The following is a 21,319-nucleotide window of genomic DNA, read 5'->3' on the forward strand; positions in this document are numbered from 1 at the left end:
CCCTCTTTTGCAACTGGACCGGCCGGCCGGCATCAGTGGATATGTCCTAAAATGTCACTATCTCTCTTTGAAAGGACGATCTGGCAAACCCGCCTATTTAATTTCTAAACAATCCTCTTAAGGAAGATCAGTCATTCAAATTCCTGCATCTCACCATCAATCATGATCTTTCCTGGGCAAACCACATTTCAAAGTTGGCCTCCAAAGCCAGCCACCAACTGGGCATCCTCCGTCGTACAAAGTCCTTCCTTGGCACACCTGAACTCCTCTCCACTTACAAGGTATTTTTCCACAACTTGATGGCATACTGCGGTCCCCTCTGGGCTTTCTCCCCTGCCTCACATCTTTCTCAGCTTGACACTGTGGAAACCAAGCCCTTAAAGATTATTGGAACCTCCCACGATTAAGCAGAGTCTATGGGCTAATGTCACCATCGCAGACAGGTCAGTATTCTCTATTCTACCAGCACTTTCCTGGTCTTGCACCCTCTACTCTTTCCGTACTTTGTCCCTCACCCCCCTCCCCCAAGGTTTCTGCAACTCTCACAGGGTCCACCATCAACCCCTGCAGGGGAAACAACCTAAATCCAGGGTTATTACTCACCTCCACTCATTTGTTTCTTTTGCTCACTTATTTATTACTAGTAGTAAAGCCTGGCGTTGCTCGGGCAACGCCCGGGCTTTCTTGCAAATTTCCTGAATAGCTGTTAGCGGTTAGGGGTTAGCGGTTAGCGGTTTGCGGTTAGGGTTAGCGGTTAGGGTTGCGGTTGGGGTTAGGGTTGCGGTTGGGGTTAGCGGTTGGGGTTACGGTTAGGTGTTAGGGTTAGGTGTTAGGGTTACGGTTAGCTGTTAGGGTAGCTAACGCTAACACTAACACCAACCCAAACCCTAAACCTAACCCTAACAGCTTGGCGTAGCGGAGGTAAACAGCGCCCGGGGCAAAGTGGAAATTTGCGTCCCCCGTAGGCCTTAAACTTGAGTGGATTTGAATGGAAAATCCCATAAGGGATATCGATTTATCGATTTTTTTGAATATCGGAAGTGTTATGGAAAAAAATTATCGCCAATGACCTAAGTTGGACCAAAAGCCATAATCGTACCAAATTTGAATGGAATTGGTTGGAGTTTGTGAAAATGCATCAAAACGAATTTTGAGGGGCCTCTTAAGGAAGACAATAATATCATTAGTATATGTGCCAAATCTTGTTTCATTTCATGCAGTAACAAAAATCTGGTGGTGGAACAAAGAAAGGGGCGTGCCGAAATATTAATATAGATTGTGATTATTGCTCACTCCACTCATCCCCACCTGTGGAATCAACTTCCACATCCTCTTCAATCTCATTCTTCCCTTCAGTTCTTCAAGACAGCTGTTCACCACAATCTCAGATTTTTCCCAATCTAAACCATAATCGTTTCTACCCTCGTTCACCCCATCCAAATCCCTCCTTGCAATGTTCCTTCCTTGGAGTTTCCTTCTGTGTCCATCTTGTCCACCCCATGCATCCTCTCCTGCCCACATTCCTCCCCACACGCATTGTTTGTGCAAGTCTCCCTCTATCTTGGCCTTCAACTCTGCTGTTGGTGTTTCGCCCCTCTCTCTACTGCCCCTTTTGCATGTGGCTACTGTTCCTTTTGCATCCCGTTTTTGTCGGTTACATCCTGATCTGTTCCGTGTACTTGCTCTTTCATAGGTCTCGATTATGTATATAAAGCAAAACAAAAAAAACCCTGCTCTAATGCTCTGTTCACTGGATCATTTTCTTTGGTGAAGTCTGTTTGCATGAAAGTTAGCCAACATCACTGTAATAGACAAATATGGTGCAAAAAATGGATCCTCTTTACTGCAGGCCAATGAGCTTGCTTCCTTCCAGCTATAAGCAAGGTCATGGAATCCCTGCCAAAATTTTAAGCAAGGCCGGGACGCTGAAGTACATTGCAGTTAATATGAAACACTTCCTTTTCTCCAATGGAGTGTTCTCAGGTTATCAGTTTGGTTTCACACCCGGTTATTCTACCTTCAACATGCTGCTTCTACTGTGCTCATGATGGATGGAAGACCTCAATCTCAGACATAAGATCAGGGCAGTCTCTCTGGACGCATCTCGAGCAATTGATACAGCCTGGCACTCTGCATTGATCTCCAAACTCTCCGCTTATGGCAGCCAAGGCCACCTCCTCTCATCTATTACTGACTTCCTCCACTCCCTTATTCAGTGTGTAGCCCTTAAAGTGATCCACATCTCCTCTCCCTATCAGGGCTGTAGTGCTCCAAGGTAGTGTCTGGGGCCCAGGCTTTGTCCTTTTCTCTTCATCAATGATCTTTCTGATTCCCTGGAAAATCCTGCCCAATTCATAACTGATGATTCAACCCTTTGCCATATCATTTCTTATCCTTCAAACAGGCAGGCAGTAGCCTCTTATCTCTCTGCAGATGTTGATAGAATCAGGAGCTCGTCCTACACTTGGAATGTATCTTTCAATCCTGACAAATTCCACACACTCACTCTCTCTGTCTCTCTGAAAGGACAGCCTGGGAAATCCTCCCATCTACTTCCAAAACAAACCACTTGAAGAGGTGAAGTCACTTAAACTATTGGGCCTTTCCATCAACTATGATCTTTGTTGGGCAGACCATATTTCCAAGATGGCCTCTAAAGCCAGCCACCAACTGGGTATCCTTCATTGTGCAAGGTCCTTCCTTCGCCAGTCTGAACTGTTGACAATCGACAAGGCTTTCACTTGCAGCTTGATGGAGGATTGCTTTCCCCTTTGGGTTGGTGCTCATTCCTCACACCTTACTCTTGTTGATGCCTTGCAAAGGAAGGTCTTCAAAATCATTGTGCTCTCCAGTGACACAGCTAAATGTCTAAGCCTGTTACTTTCACATTGTAAGCAGATTGGTGGCCTCTAAGTATCTACCAGCTCCTTCTTGGTCTTTCACCCTTTGCCATCTTGACTCCATCCCTCCCAGGTTTCTACAGGATTGCCCACAGTTTGCCAGTAACCCTCTCAATGCTGAACTCCCAAAATCCAGGCTCACTTCTCACCTCCACCAATTTATTCTGCTCTTCTCTCACCTGCGGAATAAGTTTCTTCTGTCTGTTCATGTCTCATTCTTCCCTCCAGGGCTTCAAGAGAGCTGTCACTACGACCTTAGGTCACCCCCATCCATACCATGATCTCTTCTACCCCAAATGACCCCATTCCCATGTACTTCCTTTTTCTAGGTTATTGTGGAATTTTGTTCTCCCTCTCCCCTATATATATATATATATATATATATATATATATATATATATATATATATATATATATATATATATATATATATATATATATATATATATATATATATATATATATATTTGTTCGTTGTCAGTTGATTTGTTCCTTTGCTGTTTCCTCCCCATCTTCCCTTGCCTCTTCTTGTTTTGTTTCATTCAACTTGTGTTCAGGTTGTTTACCCCCATGTTTCTTCCCATCCTCCCCTTGATCTCACTTGTACTCTGTTGTTGGTGTTTTTCCATTTTCCATTTTGTTCCCTTCTATTCTTCTCAAGCTCTTCCACAAGTTTGTATGAAAAAAAGAAAAACTTTTGTTGTCAATTTCAGTCAGGTTGAATGTGTCTTCAGGATTTCCCACAACTTAACTATTTCACCATCAGCAGCAGGTTTGGGGACCTTCACAAGCAAGCCGACACAATCAACAGAACGTAGCTCACATTTAACAATGCCAGACCCCGGAGAATGGTCACATCTCGAGATGTGCAAGTAAGGATCCATACAGTGACCCTTCTTGAAATTTTGTAAACCATTCACGATTCATATCATATGGCGAACTCTAACTGTAAAAAGTCATTTGTCGATTGCCCAAATAAGACAGACTTTGGACAAGATCCCGGTTCTCCTTTGGTATAGAGCACGACATATGGAATTCGTTGCTCAACATCTTCTGCCTTTGTCCCTGTATATCTGCATTCAGTGTTCTCCAAGAAACCACATCCATTGTTATCACAAAATGACAAATTTTAAACAAAAAAAGTGCATGATCATCGGTGCTCAATCGTTGCACAGAATTGTTCACTTGCCAGACCTAAAAAGCATGATGAAAAAGGAGACCGATATGGGAACTTATACATTCTGGAGAGTGTCTTTTGTCACAATTGTGCAAACAATGGGGAACTGTATTGTTGTTTTAGGTTTTGAGGTGCAAACCACCAAGGCAGGGATGGACATCAATACCTTCACTAAGGTCCAAGGGCATTGAAAGTGGACTCCATCCAGAGATAGTCCTCAATACGTTGAGTAAAGGATAAAGAAGGATGACAAAGGAAACAAACAGAAAAGTCGAAGAATGAGTTGGAGAGGAGATGATGATGGTGGGAGTACCTGACTTGGGAGAGAGTGCTCCAGGTGGCTTGGAACGTTGAGCAGGACTGCTTGCCATTGTCTCCGGCTGTAAACACAATGGTTAAACGGCTCATTGAATACGTAGGCACAGTTTCAATACAATCCATCGGTACATTAAGGTCGTACGAGCAATAACATAGCCAAGTGTATCAACTGCCATGCGGTTAAGAAACTGGGCGCACGGGTTGTGCGGCGGCGGCAATTCCGGCGGTCTTAAACCGGCCCACACGCCGTGTGTGACCATTAAACGCCCCGGGTCTGGCGGACACACAACGTCGCATTACTAGGTTATAAGGGCCAGGTTCACGACCGTCTGCACGAACCTCCGTCATCCTTGTTCCCCCACAGAACGTCGCACCCGGCTGTTGACGACGCCCGGCGGCCTATCAGATCGCGGCGGCGTCGTCTTCAAAACAAACCCGATCGTCACTTTTAATATCGACCGAGGTCTTTGATTTTGTGAGTCCTTCTGAGGAGAATTGTGTGGTAAAAACGGCTGCGGAAACGCGCCCGCGTAATTAGGTCACGTGGCCGCCGTGCTGGGCGTGGTCTCCAAGTGAGCTGGAGCTTCAATCGGACGAGTTCGAGTCCAGGGAGCTCTTCTGAATTGGTGTCTCAAATCGAATGATCTCCTCGAGCGTGTTCGTACTGTCCGCCATGCCGTCGGGGGAAACACTCATCGTTCGGTGGTCCGATAACAATGCACAATTGCCCGTGAGTTAATGAGGATAATATGAGTTCGAGTTTACGTGATTAAAGGCGGCCAATTAATCAAACTGTGATGCGATATTAAAATATCCTGCGTTCAGCTGCTGGGGAAGAAAAATTAATGTGATCAGTTCGTTTTCTCAGGTGTAAAAAGTAGCAGAAACAAGAGGGGTCGCCGCAAGACTCAGTGAGATGTTTATCGTGACGACTGGAAAGGTTTGCAGTTTATTTGGAATATCAACACTTCGGTGATAAAATGTTATCCAAAAATATCTGTAAAATCGATAGAATAACGTCCATTTCTATGGTTTTGGCACTTTAACTTGTTTGCCTTAATTTTTGTGCAGTACAGACTGTTGACAAAACGTCGATTGATCTGCAGTTCGCAATTTTTTTTTTTCGTCAATAACTTTTGAGGAGAGTTTTAAAAAGCCGTTTTTAAAAAATCAACGTTCGGATTAACCAATGAGGACGCGCCCGTAACTCGTGCCGGTCACCATGGCGACCTATGCGTCCGTCCGGTTCTCTGAGGTGGTGAAAGCAAAAGGAGCGCGGGACCGAGGGAAAACGGCGCTGTTACTGTTTGTCGGAGTTGTGTCTGTGTGACGGAGTGGTGAAGTCGAGGCTGAGTGAAAGATCGTCAGACCGAACTCCCGGTGCATCCTGGGGCAGCCATGAGGAGACAAAACCTCAAGGGAAGGAAGTGAGTTGGGACGGTTCGGTGACTCGTTGCTGGCACGATGATTATGAACTATGCTTTGCATCAAAAAGGTAAATTGTGAAAAGGAAAACTGAGGAAATAAAGTGAAGAGAGGAGTGTATGGTGAAAAATGAGGTTGGGAGTGGCCTCGCTTTTGGAAGAGCATTCTTGTTCATCCTTGAGCCTCGCTTCTGTGAAGAATGTTGAGAAGAGCCATCTTGTCCATCAAAGACCCTCACTCCTGTGATGAAGGTTGGGAAGAGCCTTCTTGTCCTTCCAAGAGCCTCGCTCCTGTGAAGGTTGGGAAGAGCCTTCTTGTCCTTCCAAGAGCCTCGCTCCTGTGAAGGTTGGGAAGAGTCTTCTTGATTATCCGTGTTCCCTCGCTCCTGTAAAGAAGGTTGGGAAGAGCCTTCTTGGTTATCCATGTTTCCTCGCTCCTGTGAAGAAGGTTGGGAAGAGCCTTCTTGTTCTTCTAAGGGCTTCGCTTCTGTGAAGGTTAGGAAGAGCCTTCTCATTCTTCCAAGAGCCTCACTCCTGTGAAGAGGGTTGGGAAGAGCCTTCGTTTCCTTCCAAGAGCTTTGCTTCTGTGAAGGTTGGGAAGAGCCTTCTTGTTCTTCCAAGTGCCTCACTCCTGTGATGAAGGTTGGGAAGAACCTTCGTTTCCTTCCAAGAGCTTTGCTTCTGTGAAGGTTGGGAAGAGCATTCTTGTTCTTCCAAGAGCCTCACTCCTGTGAAGAAGGTTGGGAAGACCCTTCGTTTCCCTCCAAGAGCTTTGCTTCTGTGAAGGTTGGGAAGAGCCTTCTTGTTCTTCTAAGGGCTTCGCTTCTGTGAAGGTTAGGAAGAGCCTTCTCATTCTTCCAAGAGCCTCACTCCTGTGAAGAGGGTTGGGAAGAGCCTTCGTTTCCTTCCAAGAGCTTTGCTTCTGTGAAGGTTGGGAAGAGCCTTCTTGTTCTTCCAAGTGCCTCACTCCTGTGATGAAGGTTGGGAAGAACCTTCGTTTCCTTCCAAGAGCTTTGCTTCTGTGAAGGTTGGGAAGAGCGTTCTTGTTCTTCCAAGAGCCTCACTCCTGTGAAGAAGGTTGGGAAGACCCTTCTTTTCCCTCCAAGAGCTTTGCTTCTGTGAAGGTTGGGAAGAGCCTTCTTGTTCTTCTAAGAGCTTCGCTTCTGTGAAGGTTAGGAAGAGCCTTCTCATTCTTCCAAGAGCCTCACTCCTGTGAAGAGGGTTGGAAAGAGCCTTCGTTTCCTTCCAAGAGCTTTGCTTCTGTGAAGGTTGGGAAGAGCGTTCTTGTTCTTCTAAGAGCCTCACTCCTGTGAAGAAGGTTGGGAAGAGCCTTCGAGTTCATCCATGAACCTCACTCCTGTGAAGAAGGTTGGGAAGAGCCTTCGTGTTCATCCATGAGCCTCACTCCTGTGAAGAAGATTCGGAAGAACCTTCTTGTTCATCCATGAACCTCACTCCTGTGAAGAAGGTTGGGAAGAGCCTTCGTGTTCATCCATGAGCCTCATTCCTGTGAAGAAGATTGGGAAGAGCCTTCTTTTTTTTCTAATAGCCTCGTTGCTGTGAAGAAGGTTTGCTAGACCGTTCTTGTTCTTCCAAGAGCCTCGCTCCTGTCAAGAGAAAAAAGGATGAGTGAGGGGAATGTAAGGAATGGGAAAGTGGTCTGTCGAGCGAATAAGGGAAGTGTGGTCAAACTTTTCACTATTTTAGCACATCGGTTATTATGGTTATTATGGCCAAATAACCTGATAATTACTTTTGAACTCTTGTTTCTGGAAGCTTTGCTCAATCAAAATAAAGACCAATTACTGCACCGTAGTCCCAAGAAGGAAGCCAGACGTTACAACACACACACACACACACACACACACACACACACACACACACACACACACACACACACACACACACACACACACACACACACACACGCACACACACACACACACACACCCTTTTGTTCATATAATAGATAGATGTACTTTTTTTTTCAAAATACCTCCATTATTTAATACCATCATATGTATGTATATATATATATATATATATATATATATATATATATATATATATATATATATATATATATATATATATATATATATATATATATATATATATATATATATATATATATATATATATATATACATATACATATATATCAGGGATACCCGTGCTCCGCACAGGAATCCCGTGGATAACGGCGGGTCTGAAGGAGTATATGTCACAGTTAATTGTAAAATTGTAGAGGCTGCCACACATGCACGCGTGCGCGCACACACACACACACACACACAGACACACAGACACACAGACACACAGACACACAGACACACAGACACACAGACACACAGACACACAGACACACAGACACACAGACACACAGACACACACACTGACGCACACACTTTTAATAGTGTGGATACAATATTCACAACATAGAAATCGAACCCGATCGTGTTTATACACCGCACAGCGTTTATTAATATTCGCAAGATAGAAATCAAACCCGATCGTGTTTCTACACCGCACAGCGTTTAATATTCGCAACATAGAAATCAAACCCGATCGTGTTTATACACCGCACAGCGTTTAATATCTGCAACATATAAATCAAACCCGATCATGTTTATACACCGCACAGCATTTAATAGCGAATGTAGTGAGCTTCATACTCAACGCGTGCACATGAGAGAATAGTAAACAACAACAACAACAACAACAACACAATCCCCTGGCAATTTGGAATCCGTGTCGTCGGCTATGACCCTTTTGCTTCCGGTTTTTGTCATGGGGAATGATGCGTCCCTGGAGATAAAGGCATCGTCGGAGACATGAAAGACCCAAATATCAGACATGGTGTACATTTTCCTCCACAGATTTTAATAAAGATAACTCCCACATCATCAAAAAATTATTTTTAATCGTGATTTACTTTATTTGATCGCTGATCCCGAATCCAGGCCGAAGTGACGTAAAAATGTTATACAGTAACAATAAAAATGGTTTTTATAACTATGGTCAAAACAACAATGAACAAAGAAAATGTTAATAAAATATGACTTACAGATGATTATTATATCATTATACGGTATAATATACATACGGTCGTTTTTGCAAGTGTGTCGAATGCATAAGTCATAATTCGGAAACCGGGAAGTCGGAAGTCGTTGTCTTCAATTTACTGTAGTATTAATTTCTCATTCTCGAGCAAATTCCGTTGGTCCCATGTCAATCGGCTGAACTTCAAAAATTAACGTTATGCAATCAGGTGATGACGTCATAATTCGGAAACCGGAAGTCATTGTCTTCAATTGACTGGAGCATTATTTTTTCATTCTATTGCAAATGGCGTTGGCCCCATGTCAATCGGCTGAACTTGAAAAAATTAACGTTCTGCAATCAGGTGATGATGTCATAATTCGGAAACCGGGAAGTCAGAAGTCATTGTCTTCAATTGACTGTAGCATTATTTTTTCATTCTATTGCAAATGGCGTTGGCCCCATGTCAATCGGCTGAACTTGAAAAATTAACGTTACGAAATCAGGTGATGACGTCATAATTCGGAAACCGGAAATCGGAAGTACAATTCTTTTACATCGGCACACTCCCGCATACATGTCAGCATGTGAAGTTTGGTGAGGATCAGTCCAGTACTTTTCGCGTGCATAGGTCACAGAGAAACACACACACAGACAGACACACTTTCAACTATATATATATATATATATATATATATATATATATATATATATATATATATATATATATATATATATATATATATATATATATATATATATATATATATATATATATATATATACATATACATACATACAGTGGGGAGAACAAGTATTTGATACACTGCCGATTTTGCAGGTTTTCCCACTAACAAAGCACGTAGAGGTCTGTAATTTTTATCATAGGTACACTTCAACTGTGAAAGACCGAATCTAAAACAAAAATCCTGAAAATCTCATTGGATGAGTTTTAAATAATTAATTTGCATTTTATTGCATGAAATAAGTATTTGATACATCAGAAAAACAGAACTTAATATTTGGTGCAGAAACCTTTGTTTGCAATTACAGAGATCAGACGTTTCCTATAGTTCTTAACCAGGTTTGCACAGACTGCAGAAGGGATTTTGGCCCACTCCTCCATACAGATCTTCTCCAGATCCTTCAGGTTTCAGGGCTGTTGCTGGGCAACACAGGCTGTCAGCTCCTCCAAAGATTTTCTATTGGGTTCAGGTCTGGAGAATGGCAAGGCCACTCCAGGACCTTGAGATGCTTCTTACGAAGCCACTCCTTAGTTGCCCTGGCTGTGTGTTTCGGGTCATTGTCATGCTGGAAGACCCAGCCACGCAACATCTTCAATGCTCTTGTTGAGGGAAGGAGGTTGTTGGCCAAGATCTCGCGATACATGGCCCCATCCATCCTCCCCTCAATACGGTACAGTCGTCTGTCCCCTTTGCAGAAAAGCATCCACAAAGAATGATGTTTCCACCTCCATGCTTCACGGTTGGGATGGTGTTCTTGGGGTTGTACTCATCCTTCTTCTTCCTCCAAACACGGCGAGTGGAGTTTAAACCAAAAAGCTCTATTTTGGTCTCATCAGACCACATGACCTTCTCCCATTCCTCCTCTGGATCATCCAGATGGTCATTGGAAAACTTCAGATGGGCCTGGACATGCGCTGGCTTGAGCAGAGGGACCTTGCGTGTGCTGCAGGATTTTAATCCATGAAGGCGTAGTGTGTTACTTATGGTTTTCTTTTATACTGTGGTCCCAGCTCTCTTCAGATCATTGACCAGGTCCTGCCGTGTAGTTCTGGGCTGATCCCTCACCTTTCTCATGATCATTGAGGCTCCACAAGGTGAGATCTTGCATGGAGCCCCAGACCGAGGGAGATTGACTGTATCTTGAACTTCTTCCATTTTCTAATAATTGCACCAACAGTTGTTGCCTTCTCACGAAGGTGCTTGCCTATTGTCCTGTAGCCCATCCCTGCCTTGTGCAATTCTACAATTTTGTCACTGATGTCCTTAGACAGCTCTCTGGTCTTGCCCATTGTGGAGAGGTTGTAGTCTGATTGATTAAGTGTGGACAGCTGTCTTTTATGCAGATAGTGAGTTCAAACAGGTGCAGTTAATACAGGTAATGAGTGGAGAATGGGAGGGCTTCTTAAAGACAAAACTAACAGGTCTGTGAGAGCTGGAATTCTTACTGGGTTGGTAGGTGATCAAATACTTATTTCATGCAATAAAATGCAAATTAATTATTTAAAAATCAAACAATGTGATTTTCAGGATTTTTGTTTTAGATTCCGTCTTTCACAGTTGAAGTGTACCTATGATAAAAATTACATATCTCTACGTGATTTATAAGTGGGAAAACCTGCAAAATCGGCAGTGTATCAAATACTTGTTCTCCCCACTGTGTGTGTGTGTGTATGTATATATATATATATATATATATATATATATATATATATATATATATATATATATATATATATATATATATATATATACATAATAATATTAATTTTACCTCACTAAAATAATTCATTCTCACACCTCACATGATATTAAAATCGCCTCACATTGAATTTGCCTCACTAAAATAATTTAATAATTATTACTATTAATAGTATTATTATTATTATTATAATATAAAATGCAATCAGAACGTTAAGTTTGGAGAACCAACCAAACTTAAATAAAAGGTGCCGATGGAGTCGAAAGACATTCTCTCAAGACATGATCAAACAATCAGCCAAATATCCTGTTTAATTCGATGCAAAAAACCTTCTCAGCACGTTCCACAAAATCATCCTTAACTGAACAAATTCTTCCAAATCCAAGTAGCTGTGCTGAAACGATATTGTAATCCATTTGATTGCTACATTGCGACGCATACAGATGTACAAGACTACAGGGAAACTGAAATCATCATCTTTATGATATACACTTGTACGAAAGCCATTCTGTCCAAGTTTAACCAACACGTCCAGATATGCAGCAATTGTGCAATCATTACCACTCCTGTTTGCAATCAGGTGATCTGGATAAATCTTGTGAAGCTGCCGATCAAAAAAACAATTATAGTTAACCACACAAATGCCATCTATAAAATGACATGAGGAGGAGGAGATTGGGGCCTTACTATGGGCAGAGCGTTGGTGCTGCTTAAGCAGTGTCCTTGGCTATTGGGCACAATCCTGGCCAGGCCGCCACTCCGACACAGTATACCAGCATGCTGGCACTCATTTTGCTGGCCTCCGAAAGATGACAGGCCGAGTTAACCCCACCTGGTATTAATTCAACAGCTGAGCAGGATTTGAACTCAGGACCCTCAGATCCCAAGCTCACCACTCTAACCATTAAGCCAACACCAGGCATATGATGACATGTATGAGATAATATTTTAGCTCATCCTAATTTTTTCTCCATCAGTTTCTGCATAAATGAAAATTCACAGAAAATAAGAAAAATGTCTACTGGTTGGGGGCTGCAATTCCCACCCATGGGAATGCCCTTAACCTGTTGAAACATTATCCCACAAAAAGACACAAAAGTATTAAATTATGTAAAATTAGCAAAATCCTTAAACTTCTGCTTATCAAAACAATGAAAACTTGAGTTTTTATTTTTTAGAAAAGAATGCTCTATCAAACCTGACACACAAAAACTTATTAAAAGAGTTAAAAACCTTGTCAATTACTTTGAAGAGTGAATCCCTCACTGGTACTAAATCCAAATTTGTATATAAATTTGAAAAATCAAAAACTTCAGCTGACTTGATATTTAGGAATCTAATGCTATTTAAGAACTGTAAAGAATATAATTAATGCTCCAGAAAGTGTTAATACGAGAATTCTTCTCAATTGTTAAACAATATTTCCTGAACTGTTCCCTAACAACTTGTAAGCCTGAGTTAACTATAACTGATAACTGTTTGGTGGTACACTGCCTGGCACCCACGAAAAACCGATACCTGTCTGGGTTCTTATGAAACTGAAGGGTCCAGAAAAGTTGAGGAATACAAAGATGAACCTCTTTACGTTTAATACTGAAATTATTAATGAAAACATTCCTGATGCTCAGAGATAATATCTTGGAGTGACTTATGACAAGGAACATGTGTGCTCTTTCCTGTACTCATGAAAGTAACCGTATCAATGCCTAACTCTCTTAATAAAACCTCCACATGAAATGTTTTGCAAACCACAAAATTATAAGCAGCCTTATCTGCTGGAGCGATTATGTAGCTATCTTGGAGATCACAAATGTCTTTACGAACACTCGGCTTATTCAACACTGATTTAGACCGACCCAGTGAAAGCAAGCCCCGACGACTAAATAACATAATCCTATTATCCAGGACTTCCACAACTCTGTTTAACCATGCATTGAAACTGTTTACAGATAACTTAAACTTGGTGCACATTTTGTTAACATGATTGGAGACAGAATCCACAATTGAAGAACGATTGCAGCTCCAAGGTTGAGTCACTGGCTTCCTATATTTATCTCCCATTTTCATCAGATCCCTAATTATATTGAAATCCCCCAGGAACTACATGTCCACAAGGACCATATAAAAAGGGGAAGACGAACATGCACAGTCAGTTTCCAAAATGTCCTTCACGATATCTAAACTACGAGTTTTAAGAAATTGACTGCAATTAAATAAGGATTGGCCTATGGTCGAAGTGAAAGGGAAATAAACCTTCAATGGAATTCGCTCTCTAACTTTATCTGGTAATACACTCTCGACACATGTATCCCTAAAGTAGAATGAAGCTGAAGCCTATCTATCTGCTTGCTGGAAAAAAATCACAAATTAAGGAGTTACGGATCCCATCAACTTCGGGAGTAGACTTCTTTATCAGAACCTTGCTGCTTTATCAGAATATGAACCTTCTAAACTCCAGGGGAAATCAAGGGGAATGGGTTGGAGGTGGGGTGGGGATTTAGAGTAGTTCAGTGGTGCTCAACACACCTATAGGGAACATAGCTATTGTCCCTATCTGCTTGTCAACCATTACATGTTTGCAACACTCTACATTCTACAATATGGTACCCTGAGTATAATACGGTACCACAGCCTTTCTTACCTATTACCCCGAGATCCACAAAGTAGTACATTACTTTCAAAATGACGTATGAATGTTAAATGAAGCTTTTTGCACATGCACTGTGTGTGTTTACAGTGACTTCTGCTCACTCGCTGGGATCATTTAACTTGCCAATGTTGGCACAAAAATCTGTTATTTAAAATGTTTTTTAAACATATTTTTCAGCATTTAGATGAAAGAGTGGGAATTTCTAGATGGTTAACCATAATTGCTGTGTTCCTGAATGCAAATCAGACACGGAAATTTTGAATTTCGAAATATCTTTGATTGAGAGGTGTTGGGTTCGTACCACTTACTGTTAATATATTCCAGTGTCAGCCATGGTGGAAATAACACACATACAAACAAACGGACAGACGGTTCTCCTTTTACCAATGAAGGCAAAAATCTTGTGTAATTTATCTTGCAGCCTCGGAACGAAACAAGAATCTATATCTATAACGGCCATCACAGCCGATACAGTCCAAGCATAATTAATAGTAAAAATCGTAATTTTAAACTTACCCTGTACAATCCCTCGATATATCCTTCCCATCGGTGTTTCGAAGAACATAATCCACATACACAGTCCATTCACTGGTGCTGATCCATCGTGGGGTTGTGTAACACACGTCCCTCCACTCGGTCTTGCATTGACCAATCCAACTGGTCGGGAGTTTGCTGTATAAACAAGTGCCCATTTGGCAAGCTGATAAAGTTATCCAAGTCCTTCATTGTGCAGAGGCATAGCCCCTTGTCTCGGGTACTTTTCAAAGTATTTTTGGCTTATTTTAGAAGTTGGTGAGCCATTTCAATTCGCAATCCCATTTTATGTCTTATCCAGTTGCAATTTAAACACCTCACCTGGTAAGGTATGCTCCTTCCGAACTCCAAATTGCCCCTCCCCACAACCATCCTGTGGTACTGAATTGTAGTACGACCATTAGCTTCCCCAGTCCCATTATCGGAGCTGCCGTCCATGGCCCTGCTTCCCTTAGCTGTCTGTCTATCATGGTTTGTACTATGTCAAACAGTGATAGGCCCTCTGCTATCAGCCATTTCACCGAGCCCACTAGATACCATCTGTTGGACTGAGATCGGCAGGCACTCGACCCCCCCTCCCCCACCAAATCAGGCAGTGGAGTTGGTTGCCTCACCTACAGTGGCCGGGCGCCACACCGAAACGTGAGTCCTTAGGTCTAGGTCCGGCATAGCCTGGATGAAATAATCCAGGGCCACGCTCTCTTTGGCAACCACTTCCAAGTCCCAATACACAATCCGCACTGCTCACCAATATCTCCAAAAGTAAGCATCCAAATAGCCTGGTTGAGGTGTCTACACCCATGTTTTTAGGGTCACTGGTCATGATAAACCCACTTACAATTTAATAACATTTAAATTTAGCTCATTAATATGCAAATTAGCAGTCGCCATTGAAATGTCGTGGTAGAGGTGCGCGGAGGCAGACACGAGCCAGGGGATAGCACAACCCTGCTTTATTGCCACGAGCGAGAGTGTGGGCATCGGATTCCCGTAACTCCGCTTTATTACGTACTCGATGCACTCTACAGGAACCTGACCCACAAGACACTGCCACTGACAGCACATGCCACTTCTGACGCTACTCGTGCTACAAGTACCCAGTGGGCGAGTCGTGACATATGAAGCCCCAACCACGTGACCACCACCAACCGCGACTCGGGCTCCGCCCATACAGTACACTCCTCCCCACTAAAAGCATGATTAAAAAAATGACAATAATCAAAAATCATTGGCCCTACAACACAGAAAGCAACCGGCGCCAAAAATGGCATTTAGCAAACGCACTGGCACCATGATACAAAAAAAAACTGGTGAAAAAGAAAAAAACTATGACATAAACAAGCAAAGAGGAATAAAATGACATCGACCATGTGGCCGTGAATCAAACCCAGATGAGACGGCACAAAAGAAAACGTGCTTCATCTGCACAACCTGCCACCTCAATGCCACTGTGTTAACCTGGCACATCATTCATCCTTTCGAGCTGAATCCAAAAATGCAGTGGACAGGTGCTCGAGTACTGAGTTGCACGATGAACCCAATGATGGCTGCACACCACAAAACCCTGGCCGTGTTAAAGATATAAAGAAGCAAGTTGGGAAGCACAGCATCACTACGCATCAGAAGCGCCCCCAGGCGGCTCATGCTTACACGCCTTCCGGCGAGGTCGCGATGACACCACAAGCGACCCTCCCCCGGCTCCATCAAATGCCCCTGGTCGACAAGCTGGCACATCTCCCTCAGACAAGACCGAATCAGGAAAACACCTCGAGCCTGCAAGCCCCGCGGCGCCAGCGTGGCTGACCTTGGCGAGAACAGAGGTTTGCGCTCCATGGCGCCAGGCATGCCTGACCTTGGCAATATCAGGGGTGGGGGTGACGCTGAACAGCGAACCTGCCCCGACTCCGAGTCGATCTCTGAGTCCCACACCAAAACCACGCATCCAACCCAATCGAGAAAACCATGCACGTCCACACGGACGATCAGTGTAGCCTGGAGACATATCAGTGTTATACAACAGCAAAAACATTGTCTGCTCCGATGCAACCTTCCCATCACTTACAGCGCGTTCTCCCAGCATAATTCCCACACATGAGAGGGTAGCGAACCGTGGACTGCCCTCGCAGCTGGAGATCAGAAAGACCTTTTTATCCGCAATGATCGTCCGCAAGTCCTTCACATCATATCGATCATATCGGCCATCCCATTGATTGACCCCAACCAAACATATTATGCTCACACGTGGACTGTTGGCATCTGCTTTAACAATGCGAAATTGAATCACTCGTGCAGTGAGAATCAAACATACAACAATCAGCAATTTATGAATCACATCGTGTGTACGCCTCTTCGATGTCACGACGTTGAGACGACTTGCTCGCCGGTCTCCATCCAAACGTCACGGAGGACACCGTCGATGGTCGCGTTCCGCGAACTTCTTGAACGCGACCGGCTCGCTCCAATCCCCCATTGAAATCGTCTGAACGACACGGGTGTGCACTGTATCACGAGCGCAACCGAAGTGCAAGAGTTCGTCGCAGCTGGCATGGCTCCCGTTGCTCCAGAACCGTATATCGTCGTTACAAGAAGCAATGAACGGCAACCCATGTTGCATCGTCGCGTCTCCTGCCGCCAGCACCTCGCCCTCGGGTCTCAAGGGGGGCCCGGATCCAAACGGAGGTATGTGCCCTGAAGGAGGCACAGGTGCACCTGGAGGTACGAACTCCGAAACAGGAAACTCCTCCTCCTCCCCATGCCTGGCGGTCCAAGGCCACCAGCTGGCGCCATCCAGTCTAGCCTGAGGCTAGCCATCCAGTCCTGGCCCAAAAGGGCGAGCCCCTCCCCTCGCACCATGAACTGCGAGCGCGCGACCCGCTGACCTTGATGGGCGACCAAGACGTGTGCCCTGCCAACTGCCGGTAGCGCTTCACCGGTATACGTGTGCAATGCGAGGGTAGACCTAAAAAAACGTAGACCGGGGAGTGCACAAGCGGACTCAACTCGAAACACGATCAGTGCCCCGATCATCTCGACCTCCACTGTCATTGGTCTTGTCACCTTCGGACCAATTGAAAACAGGTTCAACATCGGCAGCATCTCCTGCTTCGGGTCGCCGGGATCGCTATGCCCAGGCTGCAAGACTCGACCCGGGGCGTAAAAGTGTACGCCATGCACAAAACACCGTACCGGCAGTAGGTCTCGACCCGGGACGTAGGGGTCGCTTCGCACACCCCCATTCATGATCGTTATGATGGGCAATGACCCTCGGCACACACACCGTCGACGTCCCCAAGTGTTCAGACCGCCGTCCGACTGACTGCATTGCAACGCTCGGTCACGATCCGCACCGAAGACTGTGTGTGCGGCTGTGCGCGCTTGACACCTCGCGCTGACCTTCGGATCATCTGCCGCGCACTGACCATCGAGGCTCCGGACATCTTTCAGAGCTTGTGCGACAGCCGACGCCGCGTCTGAGCTGAACTTAATGTCCTCGTCCTTTAGCCGTGGCATCGCAGAAACCATTCCCGAAGCTTGCAAAGCAGAAATAAAACGAACTCCGAGCGCGGCCGTCGTTCACTCGACGTGACTCGCAGGCGACGGCGAGACGTCTGGCTGCAGGACTCGACCCGCACCGAAGACTGTGCGTGCGGCCGCGCGAAACTCGCGATGCGCTTCCCTGGGCCCCTCGCCAGGTGGTCGAACTCGAACCCCACGAACTGCGCTGATTCTCCCAGCGCTCCGCGCGCACTGCAATCCAATTGCTCCGGCAATGACTCCAAGTCAATACCGATGATAACCAGGCACTCTGCACACGTCGGTCCGAAACAGACTCGTCGCCAAACTATAATGTCGTGGTCGAGGTGCGCGGAGGCAGACACGAGCCAGGGGATAGCACAACCCTGCTTTATTGCCACGAGCGAGAGTGTGGGCGTCGGATGCCCGTAACTCCGCTTTATTACGTACTCGATGCACTCTACAGGCACACGACCCACAAGACACTGCTAATGACAATACATGCCGCTTCTGACGCTACTCGTGCTACAAGTCCCCAGTGGGCAAGTCGTGACATATGAAGCCCCAACCACGTGACCACCACCAACTGCGACGCGGGCTCCGTCCATACAGTACAGCCATTATCAAAATAACAATTTTTCTTAATATCTCCAGAAGTAAGCATTCAAACAGCCTGGTTGAGGTGTCCAAACCCAAGTTTTTAGGGTCACTGGTCATGATAAACCCACTTACAATTAGATAACATTGAAATTTAGCTCATTAATATGCAAATTAGCAGTCGCCATTATTGAAAATGTCAATAAATACATATAGATAGAAAAAAAACAAGTGAAATCCTTCAATACAGCGCATGTGGTGAATCAAATGAGTACACTAATGTTAAAATATGCAATTTATGCTTTTTAAGTTGAAAACCAATTAAAACGCGTACTTAATATTTGAAATGTAAAAATCTTGTTATTATTGTGATAAGCACCTTTATATATAACAGAAGGAATGAAATTGCTCGATACAGCGTGGCAGGAGGCCGGAAAAGAATGATTGTAAGTAAATTTCAACTAATAATGCACGACGAAACACTTGTTTATGGCTAATATTAAAGAAAATGATGGCATAAGAAGAACTTAGCCTGGAATCCTCGTGCATAACATCGCCCACACAACACACGTGGTGTCCTTTGACTAATCAGGAGCAGTGCAGTTACAGTATCGTTTCCTTCAGCTCGATTGGTCTTGTCCTGCACGTGATGTTTTTTTTTTTTTTTTTTTCGTTCATATTGAATCTGAGGAGATTTGTTCGCCACATCACGAATATTGTGCAATCATCTAAAAATAACCTGTCATCATTGGTGAATGGCCAGCGGGAGCACGTGCTGGTCCCGTCTGCCTTGCGCCGTGCATTGAGACTTCAGTTCAAAGATTTCGTTCAGCATGTCTGGAAGAAAGAGGCCTAGATTATGTTTCACACACGATCAGAAACGCAGGATATGTAAATATGCAAAGGAGAACTCCTCTGCGAGGCAGCAAGAGATTGCTAAACATTTCTCTCTTCTGTGGAAACTTGAACTTAAGCGCCGGACAGTTGGCGATATCGTCACCGATGCCGCAAAATGGATGAGTGCGACTGATGATATTTCGTCATCCGCTAAGATGCTGCACCACGCTCGTCATGAGCACATGGAGAAGGCATTGCATCTGTGGTTTTCGGGCATTCGTGCGAAAACCTCCCTGTGACTGAGGACATACTACGAACAAAGGCTAAGTTCTTCGGCGAGGTCATGTCCATCGGCGGCCCATAACTTTGAGCTCTGTATTTTTTTTACATATCTGCAGAAACAAATACAGTACGTTCATGTGACTACTGTAGGCCTGTGTCTGGCAGACATGTAGTTTACATATTATATATTTTTATTATCCATTTCTTATCCCTTGATCAAAACAGGATGGAATAGAAGGTAAAATAAACTCAAAAGACTGTTGAAACGCGCCCCTAAGAGATCAATTCTGGCGCATATGGATGCCTGTGAAGTGGCACGGACAGACCGTGACATTGATATCGGACATCTGAATCCCTTCCAGCAACCTCCCGTTCAACCACCACCCTCACATAACCGCCATATACGACCGTGTCCCAGCGCTGGCAGTTAAACGAGGTTTCACTGTATATATTGTTGTGGTTTCTCACCACTCCGGCATGCGAGCGACCGCTTTTAACTAATCACAGCCGCGTGCTCACCAGACGTGGCAAACCTAGTCACAGCTTTCGGATCAACGCCAAAATCCAGCTACGGGTGTGTTTTTAATCACACCGTAAATCTGCCAACTATTCTGTCCATGCACGACAGGGTCCGATCGCCGAATTGTCGATTTACCTTAGTATGCAGGCAGACAGAAATGCCGGGGATTTATACCTCAACGGGACCTGCTTGGAAACGAGCCGCTTCAGCAGCTCGCTCCATTTGCGATTTGCCGAGCGGTGTATATCGCCAAGCCCCGCCAGATCCGATTACTTTATCGGCTATTTTAAAGCCAGCTAATATCCCGAACGCAATAAGGCAGCTCAATTGAGGGAAAGGACGCAACGAGCAGGTGAACATTCACACAATGACATTTATTTGTAACATGTATGCATGCAAACACAGATGCAATCATGCAGTCAATGAAGCAATGCAGGTAAGGGACAAAACACGAGCAAGACAAAGAACTACAACCGTTCTATTTATTACTGTACATTCACTTAACAGTTCTACTTATGGACACGGCGTCACAACTTTCATACAAAGAAACCCCAGGAAAGGGAGGGGCAGAACTGGACCCGTAGGCCTTTAATATCCACGGAGCTGTGGAGACCACAAGAGCTCCGAGAAGCCGGGCTGGTTACCTGTCACCCTCGTGGTGAGTCGCTGAGCGACCCTCGGCGTTCTGCCATAAACACGGCAGCTCGGTTGGTCCAGGCCCCGCCGTGCGGCCTGGTGGATCGGCCTAGCTGATGACGCCTCAGAGGAACGAATGGGCCTTTGCTCTTTCGAGAGTTGATGCTTTTTTAAGAGCCCGCCCGTTCCTCAACGTTGGCTCGGACCGTTCTGTCGCTGGCTGGCGACCTCTCTTCGCCTTTCTCCACCGACTCGCATTTCTGCGCGGCACGGCAGGCTTGGCTGCGCTCCAACGACCCCCACTGCCCTCCACTGGACTCGAACCTTTGCGGGCTGCTGGCTTCCTCTGACTCGATGCCAGCTCTACTCCAGACTTTGACTCCAGACTTCCACTGCGCGACTGGCGTTCCGGCGTGCCTTTTTATCAGGTCGTGGGTGCGTTTG

The 21,319-nt window shown here is 44.7% G+C and overlaps 2 protein-coding genes across 11 annotated transcripts in view; one reads left to right on the forward strand and one right to left on the reverse strand.

Annotated features, from left to right (window-relative positions):
• The window catches only part of LOC147025128 (mesoderm induction early response protein 1-like), a 212,033-nt gene extending 207,117 nt beyond the window's left edge, over positions 1-4,916 (reverse strand). For 3 of the 6 annotated variants that reach the window (XM_085885795.1, XM_085885789.1, XM_085885786.1), the window contains exons 1-2: positions 4,735-4,915; positions 4,391-4,457 (exon numbers count right to left, since the gene is read on the reverse strand). Coding sequence is in view for 4 of the 6 variants with exons in the window: in XM_085885789.1 (XP_085741915.1) it covers positions 4,391-4,457; positions 4,735-4,743 (76 nt within the window). In the remaining 2 variants the exon portion in view is untranslated. Of the gene's footprint in view, positions 1-4,390; positions 4,458-4,734 lie in introns of all 6 variants that reach the window. The other 3 variants (XM_085885788.1, XM_085885791.1, XM_085885787.1) reach the window with 3 other exon arrangements.
• Positions 4,917-4,967: 51 nt separating this feature from the next.
• DNAI4 (dynein axonemal intermediate chain 4) overlaps positions 4,968-21,319 on the forward strand; it is a 148,170-nt gene continuing 131,818 nt past the window's right edge. Inside the window, exon 1 of one of the 5 annotated variants that reach the window (XM_085885781.1) lies at positions 4,968-5,125. In XM_085885781.1, the coding sequence (XP_085741907.1) occupies positions 5,112-5,125 (14 nt within the window). In that variant the 5' untranslated portion in view covers positions 4,968-5,111. The other 4 variants (XM_085885784.1, XM_085885780.1, XM_085885779.1 and 1 more) reach the window with 4 other exon arrangements.

The sequence above is a fragment of the Eptatretus burgeri genome, chromosome 6 (assembly GCF_056783735.1).
Source record: "Eptatretus burgeri isolate ZD-2024b chromosome 6, Ebu_testis_v1, whole genome shotgun sequence".
Lineage (NCBI taxonomy): Eukaryota > Metazoa > Chordata > Myxini > Myxiniformes > Myxinidae > Eptatretus > Eptatretus burgeri.